Genomic DNA, 22,797 nt, shown 5'->3' with positions numbered 1-22,797 from the left:
TGTGTTACGGTGCAGATGTTCTCCCGAAATGTGTTTGTCATTCTTGTTTGGTTTTGGTTCACAGTGTGGCACATTATTAGTAAGAGTGTTAAAGTTGTTTTATACGGTGGCTGTTGACCAAGTATGCCTTGCTGTCACTTACGTGTGCAAGCAGAAGCTGTGTAGAGCATATGGCTGGGCTGGCACGCTGTTTTGGAAAGGTTGTAGAGGGCGCTAAATGCTGTACCATCACGGCACGTCCTTATTATAAATGTAAGGGTGAAAATCGGAGACTATTTGCCCTGGGAGAGGCACTGATATCGGGAAGTCTCTCGGGAGGGTCGGTAAGTATGCAGCTGAGCCGCATCAGAGTGGTCAAAGAGCCGCATGCGGCTCCGGAGCCGCGGGTTGCCGACCCCTGCACTAGGCACACCAATAAATAAGCTTGTTTATACTGTAGATGTACAATAAAACTCCTGATAGGAAGTTGCCATTTGTTATATTTGTTATAACTTTGTGAATGATATGATGCACATTAATGAACATATCAAATATAAATGTGACAGATTGTAGCCAAAGGCTGATTCCCATCTGCATTTCATTGAAAAGAAACACGCCCAGGGCACCCACTAATTCAGCGTTATAGTGAGTTGTATTTTTCGTGCACTTATTTTCGCTGTATTTATCTGGCACGAGTGGAAATAATGCCTACATTAAACCGGTCCGTGGTGCAAAAAAGGTTGGGGACCACGGATCTAGGGCATGGTAATACGACTGACTCAAAGGCAACTTGCTTGAAATTGTTCAAAAGGTTTCTTTAGTTTCGGTATAGAAACACCACATGTACAGTAACTTTTAGGTCACAGGTGCTTTTCTTATGCTGACCTGTGAAAATACCAACCACACTCCTCTATATACTCATTTCCCCAAGCAGTTCAGTTCAATTTTTGGTATTTCCATTGCAGGCCAAACCCCTTTGTTGGGTAACCCAGTGTTTTTCAACCTTTTTGAGCCGAGGCACATTTTTTTCATTGAAAAAATCCAAAGGCACACCACCAGCAGAAATCATTAAAATATGAAACTGACAATAAAAGTCGTCGGATATGACTTTAAACTATAACCAAGCATGCATCACTGTAGCTCTTGTCTCAAAGTAGGTGTACTGCATACTTGCCAACCCTCCCGGATTTTCCGGGAGACTCACGAAATTCAGCGCCTCTCCCGAAAACCTCCCGGGACAAATTTTCTCCCGAAAATCTCCCGAAATTCAGGCGGAGCTGGAGGCCACGCCCCCTCCAGCTCCATGCGGACTTGAGCAATGTTGTGACACTCTTACAATACTGCCATCTAGTGCATTTGATGAAAGCACTTTTGTGCGTGCCACACAGCAATGCATTATCAGAGAGGGTGTTCAGCATGGTTAGAAAGATAGTAACAGAGAATAGAACAAGGCTGGACAATTCAACCCTTAACTCAACAATGAGTAGATGAGTGTTATGTGTGTGTATATGTGTAAATAAATGAACACTGAAATTCAAGTATTTATTTTATTTATATATATATATATATATATATATATATATATATATATATATATATATATATATATATATATATATATATATATATATATATATATATATAGCTAGAATTCACTGAAAGTCAATTATTTCTTATATATATATATATATATATATATATATATATATATGAAATACTTGACTTGGTGAATTCTAGCTGTAAATATACTCCTCCCCTCTTAACCACGCCCCCAACCACGCCCCCGCCCCAACCACGGCCCCGCACCCACCCCCCACCTCCCGAAATTGGAGGTCTCAAGGTTGGCAAGTATGGTGTACTGTCACCACCTGTCACATCACACCCTGCCTTATTTGGACTTTTTTGCTGTTTTCCTGTGTCGTATTTTAGTTCTTGTCTTGCGCTCCTATTTTGGTGGCTTTTCCTGTTTTATTGGTATTTTCCTGTAGCAGTTTCATGTCTTCCTTTTAAGCGCTATTCCCCGCACCTGCTTTGTTTTAGCAGACAAGAATATTTCAGTTGTTTTTATCGTTCTTTGTGGGGACATTGTTGATTGGTGTCATGTCATGTTCGGATGTACTTTGTGGACGCCTTCTCTGCGCCACACGCTGTAAGTCTTTGCTGTCGTCCAGCATTCTGTTTTTGTTTATTTTGTCGCCAGTTCAGTTGTAGTTTCATTCTGCATAGCCTTCCCTAAGCTTCAATGCCTTTTTTTTTTTAGGGGCACTCACCTTTTGTTTGTTTTTCAGTTTAAGCATTATATACCTTTATACCTGCACACTGCCTCCCGCTGTCGTCTGCATATTGTGATCACAATTAGCTTACCTGCTGCCACCTACTGATATGGAAGAGTATTACACGGTTACTCTGCCGACACTCAACAACAACAACACATCATTTGCAGACTATAATTACTGCTTTGCAAAAAATATTTTATACCCCAAATAGGTGAAATTAGATAATCTCCCACGGTACACCAGACTGTATCTGGTTGAAAAACACTGGGGTAACCAATCACAGTAATAAGCAGATGTCCATTGATTGGTCGACAGATAACAGTCACTTCCGTGTTGATTATGCAACAGAAAACGAAAACGTTGACGGTACCAGATGGTTGAAACGTGGCATGCGGGAAGGTGAATACTCTCTTCCAGCACGTAATCAAGCCCACATTCACAAGAACTGTGATGCATTTGGGGTATACATCTCCAATGCTCGGTAAAACCGTGACCACAAGACTTGTGTGCGTTGGTTCATTGTTGGGGAGGAAGTTGAGAAACGCCTCTCAACAGTGACATCGCTTCCTGAAAAAAATCAGTCAGTTTCCTGTTCATGTGCAAGCGTGATGTTGCGGGCTCATTCATCCTCTATCAGGTTGCCAAGATGCACTTTTTCTTGCTATGTAGTAGTTGTTTATTTATTGGGCTGATTTTGGGAATTATGATGACAAACCAATAAATCTGATAACATTTTAAAAAAATAGCTCCAATAACTAAGGTTGCCTGGTATAAACGATATGCAATATAAATAATATACATTTGACAATAGAAGTTTTAATACTTTTCATATTGTGATAGTGCATGTTGATGACATATACTAGATACACTATATTGCCAAAAGTATTTGGCCACCTGCCTTGACTCACATATGAACTTGAAGTGCCACCCCATTCCTATCATCAATATGATGTCGGCCCACCTTTTGCAGCTATTACAGCTTCAAATTTTCTGGGAAGGCTGTCCACAAGGTTGCGGCGTGTGTTTATAGGAATGTTCCACCATTCTTCCAGTAGCGCATTGGTGAGGTCACACACTGATGTTGGTCGAGAAGGCCTGGCTCTCAGTCTCCGTTCTAATTCATCCCGAAGGTGTTCTATCGAGTTCAGGTCAGGACTCTGTGCAGGCCAGTCAAGTTCATCCACACCAGACTCTGTCATCCATGTCTTTATGTACCTTGCTTTGTGCACTGGTGCACAGTCATGTTGGAAGAGGAAGGGGCCCGCTCCAAACTGTTCCCACAAGGTTGGGAGCAAGGAATTGTCCAAATTGTTTTGGTATCCTGGAGCATTCAAAGTTCCTTTCACTGCAACTAAGGCAGGGGTCGGCAACCTTTACAAGTCAAAGAGCCATTTTGACCAGTTTCACAAATTATAGAAAACAATGGGAGCCGCAAAAATATTTTGAAATTTTAAATGAAATAACACTGCATAAAAAGTTTTTTTTTTGCTTTGTGTTGTATAAACTAGGTGTCTTAGACACGCTGCCCACACCTTTATATGGAATTTTGATAGCTGGTGCGGCACGGATTTTGATCGATTGGCGCTTGTCAGCGTCATGCGTACCGTGATGGTACAGCATTTAGCAACTACTACCAACAGCGTGCCTGATCAGCCACACGTTGTATGGGCTTTCGCTTGCTCACGTAGGTAACAGCAAGGCATACTTGTTCAACAACCACACAGGTTACACTGACGGTGGCGGTATAAAAAAAACTTTAACACTCTTACTAATAATGCGCCACACTGTGAACCCACACCAAACAAGAATGACAAACACATTTCGGGAGAACATCTGCACCTTAACACAACATAAACACAACAGGACAAATACCCAGAATCCCATGCAGCCCTAACTCTTCCGGGATACATTATACACCCCCGCTACCAAACCCCGCCCACCTCAACCGACGCACAGAGAGAGAGAGAGTCGGGGGGGGTTGGTGGTAGCGGGGGTGTATAATGTAGCTCGGAAGAGTCAGGGCTGCATGGGATTCTGGGTGTTAGTTTTGTTGTGTTTATGTTGTGTTAAGGTGCAGATGTTCTCCCGAAATGTGTTTTTCATTCTTGTTTGGTTTTGGTTCAAAGTGTGGCGCATTATTAGTAAGAGTGTTAAAGTTGTTTTATATGGCCACCGTCAGTGTAACCTGTGTGGCTGTTGAACAAGTATGCCTTGCTGTCACTTACGTATGCAAGTAGAAGATGTATATTGTATAACAAGTGTTGGGCTGGCACGCTGTTAATACAAACTGTAGAGGGCGCCAAATGTTGTACCATCATGGCACGCCCTTATTATAGCTGTAAGGGTGATAATCGGTTAATATATCTGCGAGAGGCACTGAAATCCGGAAGTCTCACGGGAAAATTGGGGGGTTCAGCAAGTAAGCTGCTGAGCCGCATCAGAGTGATCAACGAGCCGCGGGTTGCCGACCCCTGAACTAAGGGGTCAGGCCCAACTCCTGAAAAATAACCCCACATCATAATTCCTCCTCCACCAAATTTCGCAATGCCATGACGCAATGTAGCGTCATCGGTAGCGAACTAGCAGCTAACGACTAGTTAGTAATCCTCGCCGCCATGGCAGCAAATAAAAATCAGCAATAACAATACCAAATAGTATCAGTATATGGTCAATACTAAAGGGATTCGATCGATATTTTTTACCGTCACAACATTGAGTTTTGTTGTTTTTGTTAAATAAGTCCCTGGACTTATGGCCATACTTGCCAACCCTCCCGGATTTTCCGGAAGACTCCCGAAATTCAGCGCCTCTCCCGAAAACCTCCCGGGACAAATTTTCTCCCGAAAATCTCCCGAAATTCAGGCGGACTCAGGTCCTCCACAATATAAAAAAGCGTACCTGCCCAATCACGTTATAACTGTAGAATGATGGAGGGCGAGTTCTTGGTTTCTTATGTGGGTTTATTGTTAGGCAGTTTCATTAACGTCCTCCCAGCGTGGCAACAACACACAACAACAACAGTCACTTTTTTGTATACCGTAAAGCAGTTTGTCTGCCGTAAACAGCAATGTTGTGACACTCTTAAACAGGACAATACTGCCATCTAGTGCATTTGATGAAAGCACTTTTGTGCGTGCCACACATCAATGCATCATCAGATATATATATATAAAAATAAAAAATAAACATTGACATAGAGGGTGTTCAGCATGGTTCGAAAAATAGTGACAGAGAATAGAACAAGGATGGACAATTCAACCCTTAACTCAACAATGAGTAGATGAGTGTTATGTGTGTGTATATGTGTAAATAAATGAACACTGAAATTCAAGTATTTATTTTATATATATATATATATATATATATACATATAATTAAAAAAATATATATATATATATATATAATAAAATAAATACATATATGTATTTCTTATATATATATATATATATATATATATATATATATATATATATATATATGAAATACTTGACTTGGTGAATTCTAGCTGTAAATATACTCCTCCCCTTTTAGCCACGCCCCCAACCACGCCCCCAACCACCCCGACCACGCCCACCCCCACCTCCCGAAATCGGAGGTCTCAAGGTTGGCAAGTATGCTTATGGCTTTAGGGGGAAAAACTCAAGATTTACTGTATATGCCAAATAATATGTTGTGCTACATATCATTATCACGACTCCTATTTTTGGGTGACGATTCGATTCAGAACCGATTCTCAATTCAACACGATTCTCAATTCAAACTGATTCTCGCAATGTTTGATTTGGTTCAAAACAGGTTGCAGGTTACAAAACCTCCTTTTGGTTGCTAATGTGTGACATATATGCGCAGCTACTAAGCATAGAGATGGCCTAAAAATTTATTTAAAAAAATATATTCGTAAAAAATATTTGAATATGAATCGGAATAAATAAGAATTGCGATTTGGATGTGAATCGATTTTTTTTAGTACCGCTAACAAATCTACAGGTAAAGTCTGTTATATCCACCTTTGTTTTGTAGTGCACAAACTACAGTCAGATCTACATGTAAAAAATATACATGAATATGTTATCGGTTATTGGTATTGGTCTTGCAAAGCAGGGAGTTATCTGTATCGGCTTAAAAAATATATTTTGCGCACCTGTAAAAATAATAGATAATAAATAAGTTGTCGGGTATCGGTCTTGAAAAGCAGGAAGTTAATGGTATCAGCTTAATATAAAATTATTGTGCATCTCTAAAAATCCATCCATCCATTCATCTATTTTCTACTGCTTGTCCCTTTTGGGGTCGAGGGGGGACAGGTCACACCCTGGACAATTCGCTACATCTCTAAAAAGAAGAGAGATACATAAATAAGTTATCAGGTATTGGTCTTGAAAAACAGGACGTTATCAGTGTCGGCTAAAAAAAAAAATCTGTTTGAGCAAAAAAAAAAAAGTGTGCTTCTCTGAAAATAATAGATATTAATAAGTTATCGGGTATCGGTCTTGTAAATCAGGACATTATCAGTATTGGCTAAAAAAAATATTGTGCATGTCTAAAAATAATAGATAGAAATAAGTTATCGAGTATCGGTCTTTAAAAGCAAAACGTTATCAGTATTGGCTTAAAAAATATTGTGCATCTCTAAAAATAATAGATATAAATAAGTTATCGGGTATCGGTCTTGAAACTCAGTATCAGTGTCGGCTAAACAAAATATATTGTGCATGTCTAACAATAATAGAAATAAAAAGGTTATTGTGTATCAGTCTATAAAAGCAGAACGTTATCGGCTCATAAAAGTAAATACTGTGCATCTCCTAAAATAATCAGAGATAAATAGGTTATTGGGTGTCAGTCTTGAAAAGCAAAACATTATCAGTATCGGCTTGAAAAAAAATTATTTTGCATCTCTTAAAAAAATAGAGATAAATAAGTTATCGAGTATCAGTCTTAAAAAGCAGGACATTATCACTGTCGGCTTAAAAAATAAATATTGTGCATCTATTAAAATAATAGAGATAAATAAGTTATTGTGTATCGGTCTATAAAAGCAGGACGTTATCGGCTTAAAAAAATATTGTGCATCTCTAAAAATAATAGAGATGAATAGGGTATCAGTTTTGAAAAGCGGAACGTTATCAGTATCGGCTTTAAAAATATATTGTGCATCTCTTAAAACAATAGAGATAAATAAGTTACTCTGTATCGGTCTATAAAAGCAGGACGTTATCAGCTTTAAAAAATATTGTGCATCTCCTAAAATAATAGAGATGAATAGGTTAACGGGTATCAGTCTTGAAAAGCGGAACGTAATCAGAATCGGCTTGGAAAAAAATATTGTGCATCTCTAATAATAATAAATATGAATAAGTTATCAGGTATCGGTCTTGAAACTAAAGACGTTATCAGTATCGGCTAAACAAAATATATTGTGCATGTCTAACCATAATAGAAATAAATAAATTATCGTGTATCAGTCTATAAAAGCAGACCGTTATCGGCTCAAACTAAAATACTGTGCATCTCCTAAAATAATACAGATAAATAGGATATCGGTATCAGTCTTGAAAAGCAAAACGTTATCAGTATCGGCTTGAAAAAAAAATATTGTGCATCTCTTAAAATAACAGAGATAAATAAGTTATCGAGTATCAGTCTTAAAAAGCAGGACTTTATCACTATCAGCTTAAAAAATAAATATTGTGCATCTCTTAAAATAATAGAGATAAATAAGTTATCGTGCATCAGTCTATAAAAGCATGACGTTATCGGCTTAAAAAAATATTGTGCATCTCTAAAAATAATAGATATCAGAATCAGAATCAGGAATACTTTATTAATCTCCGAGGAAAAATTCAGAGAAATCTTGAAAATGAGGACGTTATCAGTATCGGCTTTAAAAATATATTGTGCATCTCTTAAAATAATACAGATAAATATAAAAGCAGGACGTTAGCGGCTTAAAAAAATATTGGCTTAAAAAAATATTGTGCATCTCCTAAAATAATTAGAGAAGAATAGGTTAACGGGTATCAATCTTGAAAAGCGGAACGTAATCTGAATCGGCTTGGAAAAAAATATTGTGCATCTCTAAAAATAATAGATATCAGAATCAGGAATACTTTATTAATTCCTGATGGGAAATTCAGAAAAGTCTTGAAAATCAGGACGTTATCAGTATCGGCTTAAAAAAATATATTGTGCATGTCTTAAAATAATACAGATAAATAAGTTATCAGGTATCGGTCTTCAAAAGCAGTACGTTATCAAGCATCTCTAAAAACAATAGATATAAATTGGGTATTGGGTGTCGGTCCTGAAAAGCAGGAAGTTACCGGCATCGACTTGGAAAAAAAATAAATAATTTGTGTTTGTATCATCCTTCGAATGCTTATTATCCTGAGTGATTATTATGTACATTGATAATGTTTGCAATCAGTGAATAAACATGAAGACTGCCAATGATGCATTGAGCCATGCATGCATACCTAATAATTGAAATGCACTTGCTGAATACACCGCAGCATCCTGCCCAAGCTGCGCAGGAAGCCGCGGTTGACATCGTTACGCTGGTGTTCTGCTTTGCTGTATGGGCTAGTTTCGAAAGACATGATAATAAACACCCGTCTCCAGTGACAACCACCTGTGGAGTATCGACGTGCCCCATTTGGCGGCCTTGTTGCAAGGATCGCCGTGACAAGTGTCTGAATTACAGTCAGACATCTGGCTGCAATGCAGTTTTGGAAGAAATGTTTTCCAGATTTAGGGTATGCCTGGAAGCCTGTAAAAGTGGGCTCGGCAGCAGCAGTCTCTTGGTTGCGGTAGTAAAGAAAAACACACTGACATCACAGGCAAGACAAAGAATGTGGAGCACAAGTGCTTGTCTCTGTGAACTTAGGACCAGGTAAATTACTGGAGAACGGTGGAGTCTCTCCTTACATTTTTTTTCCTCTGAGAAAGAAAAATACATCTCACTTAACTATCTCCAGACCACATTTTGGCTCATTGGGAGGGAACAAAAGACTTGTCTCAGGCCTCATTTTAAAGTAGGTTGCTTTGAACTGGAACGCCTTGAAAATCTGTCATTTTGGTCTAAAAAGTCAGGTCTCCAAGGGGGGACATTAAAAAAAATATTGTTTTAACGCTCAAAACGGTGTTGTGTAAAAACATGATTAAGTCAGGGTAACAAAGATGGAAGATATATAATGATTGTGCCGATAACACTCTGAAGTGTATTAGACTTAAGACTTTATTGAGCCACAAGGGAAATTGTTCCACACAGTAGCTCAGTTACAAAGGATAATAATAATACATAATAATACAATAATAACAATAATACAAAGGATTCACTATTAAGGATGGGTATCGTTCACATTTGAACCGATAGGTATCAATTCCCAAGTATTGGGATGATCAGGGGCTTCACGGTGGCAGAGGGGTTAGTGCATCTGCCTCACAATACGAAGGTCCTGAGTAGTCTTGGGTTCAATCCCGGGCTCGGGATCTTTTTGTGTGGAGTTTGCATGTTCTCCCCGTGACTGCGTGGGTTCCCTCCGGGTACTCCGGCTTCCTCCCACCTCCAAAGACATGCACCTGGGGATAAGTTGATTGGCAACACTAAATTGGCCCTAGTGTGTGGATGTGAGTGTGAATGTTGTCTGTCTATCTGTGTTGGCCCTGCGATGAGGTGGCGACTTGTCCAGGATGTACCCCGCCTTCCGCCCGATTGTAGCTGAGATAGGCTCCAGCGCCCCCCGCGACCCCAAAGGGAATAAGCGGTAGAAAATGGATGGATGGATGGATGGATGGGATGATCAGATTAAATACATTTTGTCCATGTACACGTGGCTAGTGACGCGCCTTTAGCGTAGTTATTCGTCTCAACCCGAGTGAACCAAATGCCTATGCTAACAGGCTCGCGCTAAATCTGATGTGTTTAAGTTGTTGCCGTGAGGTAAACACAGACATGTATTCTTTACATATTGGTACTTGTAGCTGAAACGGACCACAAGGAACTGCCTGATCCCCATTAATTCATAATTTACTGAGAGGATGACTTGTGCTGAAAACAATTTTGGACAATCGAGTTGACATAATGTAATAAAAGATCTTAATAAGATGATTTTGATGTGATTTAACAAGTTTGTTTTCCCTATGTAAACAAACTAACTGTAGTTTAGCTTTGATCCAGTGTCTGTGATTGATATATATATATATATATATGAGACATTTATGACACCCCAAGGTTGTTGCTTTAGCCCAAGGGAGGGGGAGTATATGCGATATAAGGGGCTGGAAAAATGCAGAGGGGCCTTCCTGCTGGTTCAGATGACAGCTCCATGTACTGACTTGTAAACACATGACACACAAACAACCAATCCTGCCAGCAACAGACAACCCCACAAAAACATCTCCACCGGCGCTTTTTTCCACAACTGGAATTCCACATTTCACAGCAGTTTGTTATCTTGTCATTAACGCGGCTTCATTGTCTCCGAGAGAGACTATTGAGCACGTTGACCCGAATGCGTGACTCAAGTGTCGGAAGATGACTAAATGACGCTCGCTGCCAAAGCGGCAATTATCACCTTGAAAAGGAAGCCAAGTGGCTTCGAGTGTGACTAAACAACACTGGAATTTATTCGAGTCATCTGCTTTGGTTGCCTTTTAAAGTGCAGAAACCCTGGAATGTCATTGGTGGTCCTAAGTACTGTCAGCATGTAAACACCTTATTCAGGCTAGTAGAGTTTCTGTAAACAGGAAAGTATCATGACTTTTAATAATGATGTTGCAAAAATGGGCCTATGGTGCCAGCTTTTTTGCTTGATTGATCTTTTTAAAAAAAATTCTTCTTCTTCGTCGGAACAAGCCGGAGTTGCGAGGCGAGGTTGGTTGCATGCATACTTGCCAACCTTGAGACCTCCGATTTCGGGAGGTGGGGGGAGGGGGGCGTGGTCGGGGGTGGGGCGAGGTGTGGTTGGGGGCGTGGTTAAAAGGGTAGGAGTATATTGACAGCTAGAATTCACCAAGTCAAGTATTTGATACATACATATACACATACATACATATATATATATATATATACATATATATTATCTACATCCTGAAAATATGCAAACAAAACTGTGTTTAGATAATTGATACTTCAAACTTGCATAAATATAACATGAATATAACATAACTTGGCTTCTGAGAGCTTCAAAATGTAATGAATAAAATGCTAAAGTTGTTGATAAACAAGCAATTATTTTAATAATGAAATATGGTCATTTTAAATGAATTATTATTATCATTTAAAATTAATTATTTCAAATATGTTTATTTGAATGTATAATTCTATGGCTGGATGTAATAAGGAGTCAGAAAAAATACAAATAAAAATACAATTAATTTTGATGTTTTTAGCAAAATATAGTAAAAATGTATTTATTTATTTATTTTTAGGTAAGATAAACATAATAATACAATTTATCTCTAGTCTGGATGATTTAGTTCTTGTCACCCTGTTGTCCTCCCGTCGTGAAAAAAGGCTGTCCTCACTCAGGTTCGCATGGAGCTGGAGGGGGCGTGGCCTCCAGCTCCGGCTGAAAATCGGGAGATTTTCGGGAGAATATTTGTCCCTGGAGGTTTTCGGGTGAAGCGCTGAATTTCGGGAGTCTCCCGGAAAATTCGGGAGGGTTGGCAAGTATGGTTGCATGAACAAAGGCACTCGCTCTCTGGTCCATGGTCCGGTAATACCAACGCAGGAAGTGATCACTGATCAGTTGTAGTGACACGCTAACAGCCAATCAGGTAACAGTATCAACTATCATGTTCGGTTGCGCCGTCTTGTTGTCTTGCAGTTGATTCTTTGCATGGACTGAGATGAGAAAGTAAAAATAAAGACATTATGGATAAAAGAGGAAAAGTCATTTTGACAGAGGAAGTTTTTAGTTTTTTTTCCAAATGGACCGTAGTCAGACCAACATAGTGTGTAAATCAGTGTTTTTCAACCACTGTGCCGTGAGATATTGTCTGGTGTGCCGTGGGAAATTATGCAACTTCACCTAATTGGTCCAAAAAATATTTTTTGCAAATCAATAATTATAATCTGCAAATAATGTGCCGTTGCTTAGTGTCTGTGTTGTGTAAAACTCAGCAGGGTAACCATGTAATACTCCATGTCAGTAGGTGGCAGCAGGTAGTTAATTGCTTTGTAAAAGTCAGAATGTGTCGTGTGAGACGAGGATGGTTTGTTGTGATCCCAATATGCAGACCACAGCGGGAGGCATCGTGCAGGTAAAAAGGTATGTAATGCTTAAACCAAAAATTAACAAAAGGAAATCAAGCATAGGGATGGCTATGCAAAACAAAAGTAAAACTGAACTGGCTACGAAGTAAACAAACAGAATGCTGGACGACAGCAAAAACTTACGGCGTCCACAAAGTACATCCGTACATGACATGACAATCAACAATGTCCACACAAAGAAGGATAGCAGCAACTTAAATAACCTTGCTTGCTAACACAAGGCAGGTGCGGGGAATAGCGCTCAAAGGAAGACATGAAACTGGTACAGGAAAACACCAACTAAACAGGAAAGGCCACCAAAATAACAGCGCAAGACAAAAACTAACGCACTACACAGGAAAACACCAACAAACTCAAAATAAGGCACGACGACCTGGTGGAGTTTCATTTTTTAACGTTTTCTGCTGGTGGTGTGCCTCTGGATTTTTTTATTTAAAAAAACGTGCCTTGCCTCAAAAAGGGTTGAAAAACACTGCTGTAAATGATGCAAGACCGGTAATACCAAGCCACCTAAGCTCACCCTTTAGAGCACAGCTTTAACTTCCTGGCACTAAACCTGCAGAAAATAGTTCTTCTCAGGTTTCTCCATGTTTACATTTTCACACTATTTTCTTACACTTTATTAAACATTTGTTACATATTTCTTATTTTTGCACCTTTGTTTTAAGAGCTTATTATTAAGTGTTCAATGTGATTTTACAATTTTGTTTACATTGTTTGACATTTCCTTTCCTTTCTGCCTTGATAGCGGAAGGGATTACAATCAGAGGAACGTTACATTTGAAATAAAAATGTTGACACTTCATATATTATTGCCCTGGTCCTTATTTTCGATAGGTCCTAAAAAATATCAATAATTATCAATATCGACCGATATAGAACACAAATATCAGCCATATCGCCCAGACCGAGTACGTATATTTACGATTGAAGTAAAGTCTAAATGTCATTAAAACAGTTAGCGCCATCTTTTGACACTTCTTCCACTCCCGTCCTTGCACGCTACACCGCTACAACAAAGATGACGGGGAGATATATATAATAAGACCGCCCACAAAACGGCGTTCTTGAAACGACTGTCAGAAAGCGGCTTGAAGATGATCTGTAAAACATCATCTATGCAACATTTTGACCAAAGAACCACCATTACATGTTATGTAGACCACAAGGAAGTGTTTTCAATGTGGTGCGTCTCTTGTATGAAAATAGACTGGACAAGACCCGCTCATCGTCAATGCGCCTTATAATGTGGTGTGCCCTATGGTCCGGAAAATACGGTACTCAAAAAGTAATTGAGGTTCAACTTTTTTTTGTTCAGCTCTCCATATGTCTTGTTTGTACCCTGCTCAGTGGCCGAGAGGTTAGAGTGTCCGCTCTGAGATCGGTAGGTCATGAGTTCCAACCCCGGCCGAGTCATACCAAAGACTATAAAAATGGGACCCATTACCTCCCTGCTTGGCACTCAGCATCAAGGGTTGGAATTGGGGGTTAAATCACCACAATGAATCCCGAGCGTGGCCACAACTGCTGCTCATTGCTCCCCTCACCTTCCAGTGAATGTAACAAGGGGGTGGGTCAAATGCACACCTACATTAACTTTTTTAAACTTTACCCAAGGCTCACCGGTTCACTTGTGAGCAAGGTATGCCATTTTACTGTGATTCAGCACCACAATAGCGACTTTCGCACATGTGGTGAAGCATATTTACACCAGTGTTTTTCAACCACTGTGTGGGATACAGTCTGGTGTGCCATGGGAGATTATGTAATTTCACCTAATTGGATTAAAAGTATTTTTTGCAAACCAGTAATTATAATCCGCAAATGTGTTATTGTTGAGTGTCTGTGCTGTCTAGAGCTCGGCAGAGTAACCGTGTACTACTCTTCCATATCAGTAGGTGGCAGCAGGTAGCCAATTGCTTTGTAGATGTCGGGAACATGGTTTGTCGTGATCACAATATGCGGGAGGCGGAGTGCAGGTAAAAAGGTATCTAACACTTACACCAAAAATAAATAAAAGGCGAGTGCCGCTAAGAAAATGTATAGAAGCTTAGGGATGGCTATGCAAAACGAACCTAAAACTGAACTGGCTGCAAAGTAAACAAAAACAGAATGCTGGACGACAGCAAAGACTTACTGTGCATGACAATCACAGAAGGATAGGGTCCGCACAACTTCAAATAGTCTTGATTGCGAAAACAAAGCAGGTGCGGGGAACAGCGTTCAAGGAAGACATGAAACCATACTTGCCGACCTTGAGACCTCCGGTTATAGATAAACCTACGGATAACGAGACATATATAATAGTCTCCTTTTCAGGTGAGAGAGGACGCTAAAGGCAGTGCCTTTAAGGCACGTCCCCAATATTGTTGTCCGGTTGGAAATCTGGATTAATTCGGGAGAATGGTTGCCCCGGGAGAGGCACTGAAATTCGGGAGTCTCCCGGGAAAATCGGGAGGGTTGGCAAGTATGCATGAAACTGCTACAGGAAAATACCAACAAAAGAGGAAAAAACACCAAAATAGGAGCGCAAGGCAAGACCTAAAACATTACACACAGGAAAACGGCCAAAAACTCGAAATAAGTCACGGTCGTGACAGTACACCTACTTTGAGACAAGCGCTATAGTGATGCATGCTTGGTTATGGTTTAAAGCAAATGAAGGCCCGGGGGCCACATGCGGCCCGTTAAGCTTTTCAATCTGGCCCGCCGGACATTCCCAAATACTTTTTTTTAGATCTTTAAGATGGAAAGTGTAGCTGCCATTATGATGTGCAGTCATGTTTTCTAATGACCGTAAGTCTTGAACTATACAAAGTATTTCAATGGTTGGAATCTGCCCTTTATGCCTGATATACCAGTTACTATGGTAATCTAATTAGTTACTATGGTCATCTAATTAGTTACCATGGTAATCTACGTCACAGCAGCTCAGACGAGGCACCAAGCAGTGTGGGCGAGAAGCGTTTCCACAGACGCGGAAGGAGATTTTTCACAACAAAGTTCTAAAGCTTAGTGATATATCAGATATGTAACAGATTGTAGGTGGGTTTATTTTGTACCCTTCGCGTTCATATTTCACTGTTTTTTGCATTTTTGTTGCGTTTCACTTGATTTTAAAATATGTCGATCGAAAGGGAGTGTGACATTCATATTTTATCAATACTCAAGTGTTTTATCATTCATAGAAAAATGTACAATTCCATTACGTTTTTTAAGGCGGTCTGTCATAACGTTTTTAGCATTCAATCAGACATTATTGTGAGGTTTTGTATTAGTGTTCCTAAAAATAGATATACCGGCCCCCAGACAAATTTCTTTCTCTAAATGTGGCCGTCCGAGTCAAAATAATTGCCCAGGCCTGGTTTAAAGCATACTTGCCAACCCTCCCAGATTTTCCGGGAGACTCCCGAAATTCAGCGCCTCTCCCGAAAACCTCCCGGGACAAATTTTCTCCCGAAAATCTCCCGAAATTCAGGCCGAGCTGGAAGCCACGCCACCTCCAGCTCCATGCGGACCTGACCTGTTTTCACGTCCGCTTTCCCACAATATAAACAGTGTGCCTGCCCAATCACGTTATAACTGTAGAATGATCGAGGGCGAGTTCTTGGTTTCTTATGTGGGTTTATTGTTAGGCAGTTTCATTAACGTCCTCCCAGCGCAGTAACAACACACAACAACAGCAGTCACGTTTTCGTCTACTGTAAGCAGTTTGTCTGCCGTTAACAGCAATGTTGTGACAGGACAATACTGCCATCTACTGTACATGCATATGTGACAATAACATCTACGGCTTTTAGAGAGTGCAGTGCACAACTGCGCACACAACAAGGAGACGAAGCAGAAGAACGAGGAAGATACAGTCATGGCGACGCCGACGACGAGTACGATGAAGAAATACGCTTGTAAGTTCCAAGCCGCAGCTGCGATTGGACCTGGATAGCCTCCGGGAAGAAGTAGTGGACTACCAAGTGCTTGGCAGTGAAGATCTTCCTCAGGAAGCAAAGATTGACCAGTTTTGGGCCATGCTAGGGAGGGATGGAAGATTCCAGACTCTAGTGCATTTGATGAAAGCACTTTTGTGCGTGCCACACAGCAATGCATCATCAGAGAGGGTGTTCAGCATGGTTAGAAAAATAGTGACAGAGAATAGAACAAGGATGGACAATTCAACCCTTAACTCAACAGTGAGTAGATGAGTGTTATGTGTGTGTATATGTGTAAATAAATGAACACTGAAATTCAAGTATTTCTCTTATTTATACATATACACACATATATATATATATATATATACATATATATATAATAAAATAAATATATATATATAGCTAGAATTCACTGAAAGTCAAGTATTTCTTATATATATATATATATATATATATATATATATATATATATATATATGAAATACTTGACTTGGGAATTCTAGCTGTAAATATACTCCTCCCCTCTTAACAACGCCCCCGCCCTGAACCACGCCCCCCGCCCCACCCCGACCCCAGCCCCACCCCCACCTCCCGAAATCGGAGGTCTCAAGGTTGGCAAGTATGGTTTAAAGCATACTTGCCAACCCTCCAGAATTTTCCGGGAGACTCCCGAAATTCAGCGCCTCTCCCGAAAACCTCCCGGGACAAATATTCTCCCGAAAATCTCCCGATTTTCAGCCGGAGCTGGAGGCCACGCCCCCTCCAGCTCCATGCAGACCTGAGTGAGGACAGCCTTTTTTCCCTACGGGAGGACACCAGGGTGACAAGAACTAAATCATCCAGACTAGGGATAAATTGTATTATTATGTTTATCTTACCTAAAAATAAATATATTTATTAATTTAAATTTAAAAAAAAACTAAATAAATTTTTACTATATTTTGCTAAAAACATCAAAATGAATTGTATTTTTATTTGTATTTTTTTCTGACTCCTTATTACATCCAGCCATAGATCTATACATTAAAATAAACATATTTGAAATAATTAATTTTAAATGATCATAATAATTAATTTAAAATTACCATATTTAATTATTAAAATAATTGCTTGTTTATCAACAACTTTAGTATTTTATTCATTACATTTTGAAGCTCTCAGAAGCCAAGTTATGTTATATTCCTTAAGAATTTTTTTTATGCAAGTTTGAAGTATCAATTATCTAAACACAGTTTTGTTTGCATATTTTCAGGATATATATATATATATATATATATATATATATATATATATATATATATATATATATATATAGCTGTCAATATACTCCTCCCTTCTTAACCACGCCCCGCCCCACCCCCGACCACACCCCCACCACCTCCCGAAATCGGAGGTCTCAAGGTTGGCAAGTATGGTTTAAAGTCATATCCAACAATTGCGAGAACGACTTTTTATTATCAATATAGGCTACTGAGTTTAATTTTTCAATGATATCTGCTAGTTGTGTAGAAAAAAAAAAGGTTGAAAAACACTGATTTACATGACATCCGGTAACCATCAACCACTTGACGGGCGTGCAACGACGTGGTTTTGTCCGCACTTCCGGCGAAGTCCTGCACCTGTTTTAAATATATATATAGATAGTACTTTATTGATTCCTTCAGGAGAGTAAATTTAGGAAAATTAAAATCAAAATTTTTGCTACATGCGTGCCAAAATAAATAAAATAAAAACCGCACCATCTACAAAGGTGACACGATTGTTGTTGATACATTTGGAGGGGGTGTGTGCCTCCTACGGCGCTCGGCTAAAATGCATGCTCATTTTGATGTGGAAGACGACAAAAAAAAATTTTTTAAATAAAAAGAAATAAACGACGGTTGCCACAAGATGATGACATCAAACATAAAAGACGATGAAAGCGTTAGCTTGCTATGCTACAAATTAGCTTAAGTGCTCCTCAGGCTAGCTTGTGCTGCGTGTCGTTTTTTTTTTCTTTTTTCGAGATAATTCACCACCATTACACACCATAATTATTATTATTATCATAATTATAGATGACTCACCCACAGCTCTGAGCCCCAGCTCATGGTTTCAGGACGATGTCCCCGGAATAATCCACGACTCGCTCACACACAATAACGGCTTAATGTTGTTGTCTTGTCGGTGCTCGCCAGTCCAAAAAACCACCACAACAACAACAAAGATTCCCGTCTTTTATGTCGTTTTTGGTGTCAGTGTCTCATCTTGTCTGCTACAAGATGGCCAAGATGTTGCAGAGTTAATATCCTCGCGCGGCAGAGCCTCCCTCTCGATGCGGTGTGCGCGCGCGCCCCCGCCGCCACTCAATGACAGCTGCTCGTGCGCGCGTTCACGATCCACGAGGCGGGGGGGTGATGATGATGATGGTGGTGAAGGCTCGGCAAATAAATCTCTATAAGTATTTCAATATTTTTGAGATTGTAATACTAACCTTTCAGTCCACTTTACACCCTTTTCATCCGATATAGTGACTAACGGTACCGGCATGACGTCACGCCTGTGACGTCATGTGGGGTTTGGGGGGTGGGGGGGGTTGAACTAGAGGTGATGATGATGATGGTGGAGGTGAAGGCTCGGCAAATAACGCACGTTTTCTTGTGAATTTACGATCCAAATATCGATATTCTAGAATCGATACGGAGGGCGGCCGACATGGCCAGAAATGATCCGAAAAACCTCCTAAAGCAGGGGTCTCAAACTCAATTTACCTGGGGGCCACTGGATGCAGAAACTGGGTGAGGCTGGGCCGCAAGAAAAGATTTCTTAAAAAAAAATCTAACATGCACTTTTTAATGAATTCACCTTCTTTGAATGGCTTTCCCGCCCTAGCAACATACTTGCCAACCCTCCCGATTTTTCCGGGAAACTCCCGAATTTCAGTGCCCCTCCCGACAATCTCCCGGGGCAACCATTCTCCAGAATTTCTCCCGATTTTCACCCACTGAGAGTGGCCGTATAAACAACTTAATCACTGTTACAAGTATCCGCCACACTGTGAACCCACACCAAACAAGAATGACAAACACATTTCGGGAGAACATCCGCACCGTAACACAACATAAACACAACAGAACAAATACCCAGAACACCTTGCAGCCCTAACTCGGGGCGGGGCGGGGTTTGGTGGGGGGGAGAAGAGCTAGGGCTGCAAGGTGTTCTGGGTATTTGTTCTGTTGTGTTACGGTGCAGATGTTCTCCCGAAATGTGTTTGTCATTCTTGTTTGGTGTGGGTTCACAGTGTGGCGCATATTTGTAACAGTGTTAAAGGCCTACTGAAACCCACTACTACCGACCACACAGTCTGATAGTTTATATATCAATGATGAAAAAAGGCTGTCCTCACTCAGGTCCCCCTCCAGCTCCGGCTGAAAATCAGGAGATTTTCGGGAGAATATTTGTCCCGGGAGGTTTTCGGGAGAGGCGCCGAATTTCGGGAGTCTCCCGGAAATTTCGGGAGGGTTGGCAAATATGGTGTGTGTATAAGGTAAGACATGTTCTGCCTGGGGCAGCACGGTGTATGAGGGGTTAGTGCGTCTGCCTCACAATACGAAGGTCCTGAGTAGTCTTGGGTTCAATCCCGGGCTCGGGATCTTTCTGTGTGGAGTTTGCATGTCCTCCCCGTGACTGCGTGGGTTCCCTCCGGGTACTCCGGCTTCCTCCCACCTCCAAAGACATGCAATGACGGTTGGGTTAGCTTACTAAAGTGCAATTTTAAATTTCGCGCGAAATATCCAGCTGAAAACGTCTCGGTATGAAGACGTCAGCGCGTGACGTCACAGATTGTGGAGGACATTTTGGTACAGCATGGTGGCCAGCTATTAAGTCGTCTGTTTTCATCGCAAAATTCCACGGTATTCTGGACATCTGTGTTGGTGAATCTTGTGCAATTTGTTCAATGAACAATGGAGATAGCAAAGAAGAAAGCTGTAGGTGGGAAGCGGTGTATTGCGGCCGATTGCAGCAACACAAACACAGCCGGTGTTTCATTGTTTACATTACCGGAAGATGACAGTCAAGCTTTACCATTGGCCTGTGGAGAACTGGGACAACAGAGACTCTTACCAGGAGGACTTTGAGTTGGATACGCAGACGCGGTACCGTGAGTACGCATGCAGCTGCGGCTTCCAAACATTTGATCGCTTGCCCGTACGTGCGTGCCGCTATGTGCATGTCACGTATGTAACTTTGGGGACTTTGGGGAAATATATGTGCTGTATGAACTTTGGGGAGGTGAACGGTACTTTGGGCTGTGGGATTGAGTGTGTTGTGCAGGTGTTTGAGTTGTATTGGCGGGTTATATGGACGGGAGGGGGGAGGTGTTTGTTATGCGGTATTAATTTGTGGCATATTAAGTATAAGCCTGGTTGTGTTGTGGCTAATAGATTATATATATGTCTTGTGTTTATTTACTGTTTTAGTCATTCCCAGCTGAATATCAGGTCCCACCCGCCTCTCACAGCATCTTCCCTATCTGAATCGCTCCCACTGCCCTCTAGTCCTTCACTCTCACTTTCCTCATCCACGAATCTTTCATCCTCGCTCAAATTAATGGAGAAATCGTCGCTTTCTCGGTCCGAATCGCTCTCGCCGCTGGTGGCCGTGATTGTAAACAATGTGCGGATGTGAGGAGCTCCACAACCTGTGACGTCACGCTGCTCGTCTGCTACTTCCGGTACAGGCAAGGCTTTTTTATCAGCGACCAAAAGTCACGAACTTTATCGTCGATGTTCTCTACTAAATCCTTTCAGCAAAAATATGGCAATATCGCGAAATGATCAAGTATGACACATAGAATGGACCTGCTATCCCCGTTTAAATAAGAAAATCGCATTTCAGTAGGCCTTTAAAGTTGTTTATATGGCCACCCTCAGTGTGACCTGTATGGCTGTTGATCAAGTGTGTCTTGCAGAAGCCAAATACAACATGTGACTGGGCTGGCACGCTGTTTGTACAGGCTGTAGAGGGCGCTAAAGGCAGTCCCGTCACGGCACGCCCTTAATATTGTTGTCTGGGTGAAAATCGGGAGAATTTCGGGAGAATGGTTGCCCCTGGAGATTTCCGGGAGGGGCACTGAAATTCGGGAGTCTCCCGGAAAAATTGGGAGGGTTTACAAGTATGACGCTGTCAAGCGGCATTCATATAAAACTCGCGGGCGGTACTAACATTACATTTTCATATTAAGGTGCGGGACCCAAAATAACGTCTCGCGGGCCGCAATTGGACCGCGTGTTTGAGACCCCTGTCCTAAAGCAAATGTTTTGTTGAATATATTGTGTGAATGCTCCAGAGCATTCACACAATATGGTTTTCTACACCAAAATTCATATATTTAAACTTCCATCCATCCATCCATTTTCTACCGCTTGTCCTGTTCGGAGTCACGGGTGTGCTGGAGCCTATCTCAGCTGCATTATTATTATTATTATTATTCTACAGATTTTGGCGCGTTCTACCTTCCACATTTTTCTCCCGATTCAAACTTCAAACTGTTCAGCCTATACGGGAATCGCGGGCTTTCCCTTGACAAATTCCAAAAATTACCAGATTTCCCAGAATTTTCCAGGACATTTTTCCCATTCATAATGAATTGGCCATTTTTCAAACTTCCACCATTTCCACATGTTTCAACCTATTCAAACCATTCCACCATCCTGGAAATTCAAACTACTCTTTTGCCAAGTTCCAAAAAATTCCAGGAATTTCCAGAATTTTTCTAAGCCCCATTTTCCACTCTTTTTTCTGGCGACTACTCCTCCCACATTTTTCAACCCACTTCAACCGCTCCACCGTCAAAACATTCCTCTAATTTTTTTTCCCCCGGTTTTCCCGAAATTCCAGAACTTCCGTGTTACCATTTCTCAATTCAACATGTTACTACTTCAACATTTCTACACCGACTTGAAAAATTCCAACACCGACCATTTCAACTCATTCAGACCATTCAAGTTGTTTTCTTTACCATTTAAAAAAAAAAAAATCCCGCTTTTCCCGAAATTTCCTAAATATTTTGGAAAATCCCATTGAAATCAATGGGATATTTTTCAAAGTTCCACAACTCCCACATTTTTCATCTGATTCAAACTGTTCCAACTTCAAAATATTCCACCTGTTTGGGAATTGTGTGCTCTACTTCAACAATTCTAAAAAAAATTCCAGGATTTCAGTTCAACTTCAGCATTCACATGCAATTCCTTCAGGAATTGCCTCATCTCGTACACATTAGTATTGCAATGAATTGGACCAGGGAAAACTAATTTCCGCGAAATAGCAATCATTCATCATAAATCCAATA

At 40.6% G+C, this 22,797-nt stretch overlaps 1 protein-coding gene across 1 annotated transcript in view; it reads right to left on the bottom strand.

Moving 5' to 3' along the window:
- fnbp1b (formin binding protein 1b) overlaps positions 1 to 18,797 on the bottom strand; it is a 170,024-nt gene extending 151,227 nt beyond the window's left edge. The window contains exon 1 of the mRNA XM_072914153.1: positions 18,530 to 18,797. Coding sequence (XP_072770254.1) covers positions 18,530 to 18,553 — 24 coding nt within the window. The 5' untranslated portion in view covers positions 18,554 to 18,797. The remainder of the gene's footprint in view (positions 1 to 18,529) is intronic.
- Between the last annotated feature and the right edge of the window lie 4,000 nt (positions 18,798 to 22,797).

Source organism: Nerophis lumbriciformis, linkage group LG11 (genome assembly GCF_033978685.3).
Source record: "Nerophis lumbriciformis linkage group LG11, RoL_Nlum_v2.1, whole genome shotgun sequence".
Taxonomy (NCBI): domain Eukaryota; kingdom Metazoa; phylum Chordata; class Actinopteri; order Syngnathiformes; family Syngnathidae; genus Nerophis; species Nerophis lumbriciformis.
Note: the sequence above shows the minus strand (reverse complement) of the source record. Positions and strands in the feature narration are given on the sequence as shown.